The sequence below is a fragment of the Lipotes vexillifer genome, unplaced genomic scaffold (genome assembly GCF_000442215.2).
Source record: "Lipotes vexillifer unplaced genomic scaffold, Lipotes_vexillifer_v1.1 scaffold1272, whole genome shotgun sequence".
In the NCBI taxonomy this organism is placed as follows: domain Eukaryota; kingdom Metazoa; phylum Chordata; class Mammalia; order Artiodactyla; family Lipotidae; genus Lipotes; species Lipotes vexillifer.
Genome location: NW_006779909.1, coordinates 88343 through 90099, shown reverse-complemented (window position 1 = coordinate 90099; position 1757 = coordinate 88343). Strand labels below are relative to the sequence as shown.

At 48.3% G+C, this 1757-nt stretch overlaps 1 protein-coding gene across 1 annotated transcript; it reads right to left on the bottom strand.

Moving 5' to 3' along the window:
* Positions 1-686: 686 nt before the first annotated feature.
* RHOH (ras homolog family member H) lies at positions 687-1262 on the bottom strand. The gene has a single exon (XM_007453035.1). The coding sequence runs from the start codon at positions 1260-1262 to the stop codon at positions 687-689; it is 576 nt and encodes a 191-aa protein (XP_007453097.1).
* Between the last annotated feature and the right edge of the window lie 495 nt (positions 1263-1757).

Below are 1757 nucleotides of genomic sequence, written 5' to 3'. Positions count from 1 at the left end.
TAATGATAGCTGTTTAAAATCATTAGGCAGTATTAAAGTATCTTATGTCATTGAACTGTATTTCATATACAACTCTGAATAACAAGTGGGTGGGAAATTAATTGCAAGGATCAGTTTACAGTAATTTAAAAATTTGATTACCTAATAAAATCTAGCTGGCAAGTGGTCTCAACAAAATTATTACTTCAGATGAAAACACCCACACTACAAACACATGGCAGGGCCCTCGAAGGTCGTTTCACTCATACGTCCATTTGTGTTTGTCAATAGGTAGGAAAAGACTTCCCAAGTGTGGAAACTAATTCTATACCAGTGCTATTTATTTTGTTATTATTTAAATACGATGTGTCTTTAAATATGGAATTCTTTGGAAAACTCACTTCATCATCCAAACTTATGGAGACCACTTTGGTTTTGTAATCGAAGGTGGAATAGTCATTACAGTTTCCCAAGGGATCTTCTAACTGGACTGGGCCACGTGTTCTTTGGTAGAGTGTATTTCGTAAAAACATCCAGTAGCCAAGTCTCATCAACAACTGTATCCGAAAGGTTTCCTGCTGCTGCTCATGCTGTTTCAGGCTGCTCAGGACGTGCCCAGAAAGAGCAACGACCCTTGCTGGCTTGCCTGCTCTCCCTGTCCCAGTTAGTCTTTGCGGTAAGTGACTGCTGGGTGGAGTCTTTGGGGTTTAGAGGATCTTGCACTCATTAACGGAGAAGAACCTCCTTCTGTTGCGTCTCCTGGCCTGGTTGATGGCAGTCCGGACGGCACACTCAAATACCTGCTGTACCCCCCGGTTGCTGAGGGCTGAGCACTCCAGGTAGCCCTTGGCTCTCACCTCCTGGGCCAGTCTCTTTCCTTCTATGGCGTTGACGCAGGAAGCCCTGTGGGGCCCCATCTCCCGCTGGTCAGTCTGGGTGGCCACCACCAGCACGGGGGTGCAGGGCAGGTTGCTCCTGACTTCACCAATCCACTTGTTCTTCAGATTCAGGAAGGAGCTATGGTTGGCCACGGAGTAGCACATCAGCACCACGTCTGCCTGCTGGTAGGACAGAGGGCGGATACTCCTGAAGGCATCATTGCCAGCTGTGTCCCAGAGGCCCAGGCTGATCTGGATGCCATCCATGAAGACGTCTACACCTGTATTTTCATACACTGTGGGCTTGTAGGCCTCTGGGAAGGTCTCTGAGGTGAAGCGCACTAACAGAGAGGTTTTCCCCACAGCAGAGTCTCCCACCAACACACACTTGATGGAACTCAGCATCTTCCCAGCTCGGATTCCTAGTTACAAGTTCAGAATTCCGAGGAAAAGAGCCCTCAGTGGGCTGCTGAAGCAAACGCCATTCAGCAACGAGGAATGGAAACCAGATGGATTTGTGTTCCTAGGACCTCTGACGGCAACTTGCAGAATGTTACTTCATGCAGTCCATCCAAGGGAGGTGCACCATCTACTTTGGAAACCTCCAAAGGCTGGTCTTCAACTGGAAAAAGAAAAAGAAGGGGAGAACTTGAGGCTTTTTTCCCTTTTTTGCTGATGGGGGAGCTTCCTCATTGGCAAACTGATTAAATCAGGGGGTCCACCTCAGTGGACAAGGGTCCTCCCCCCTTGTCTAAGCCACTCTTACCCTCGGCGGGGAAAGCTTGGATCTGTTATACCCCGTACCCACGACCCCACCCAGTCAAGAAGCAGAAGCTGACCTGATCTCTAAAATCAGCCCACGGACAAAAACACAAGCAGTTGCTCTGGTGGCAACGTGAA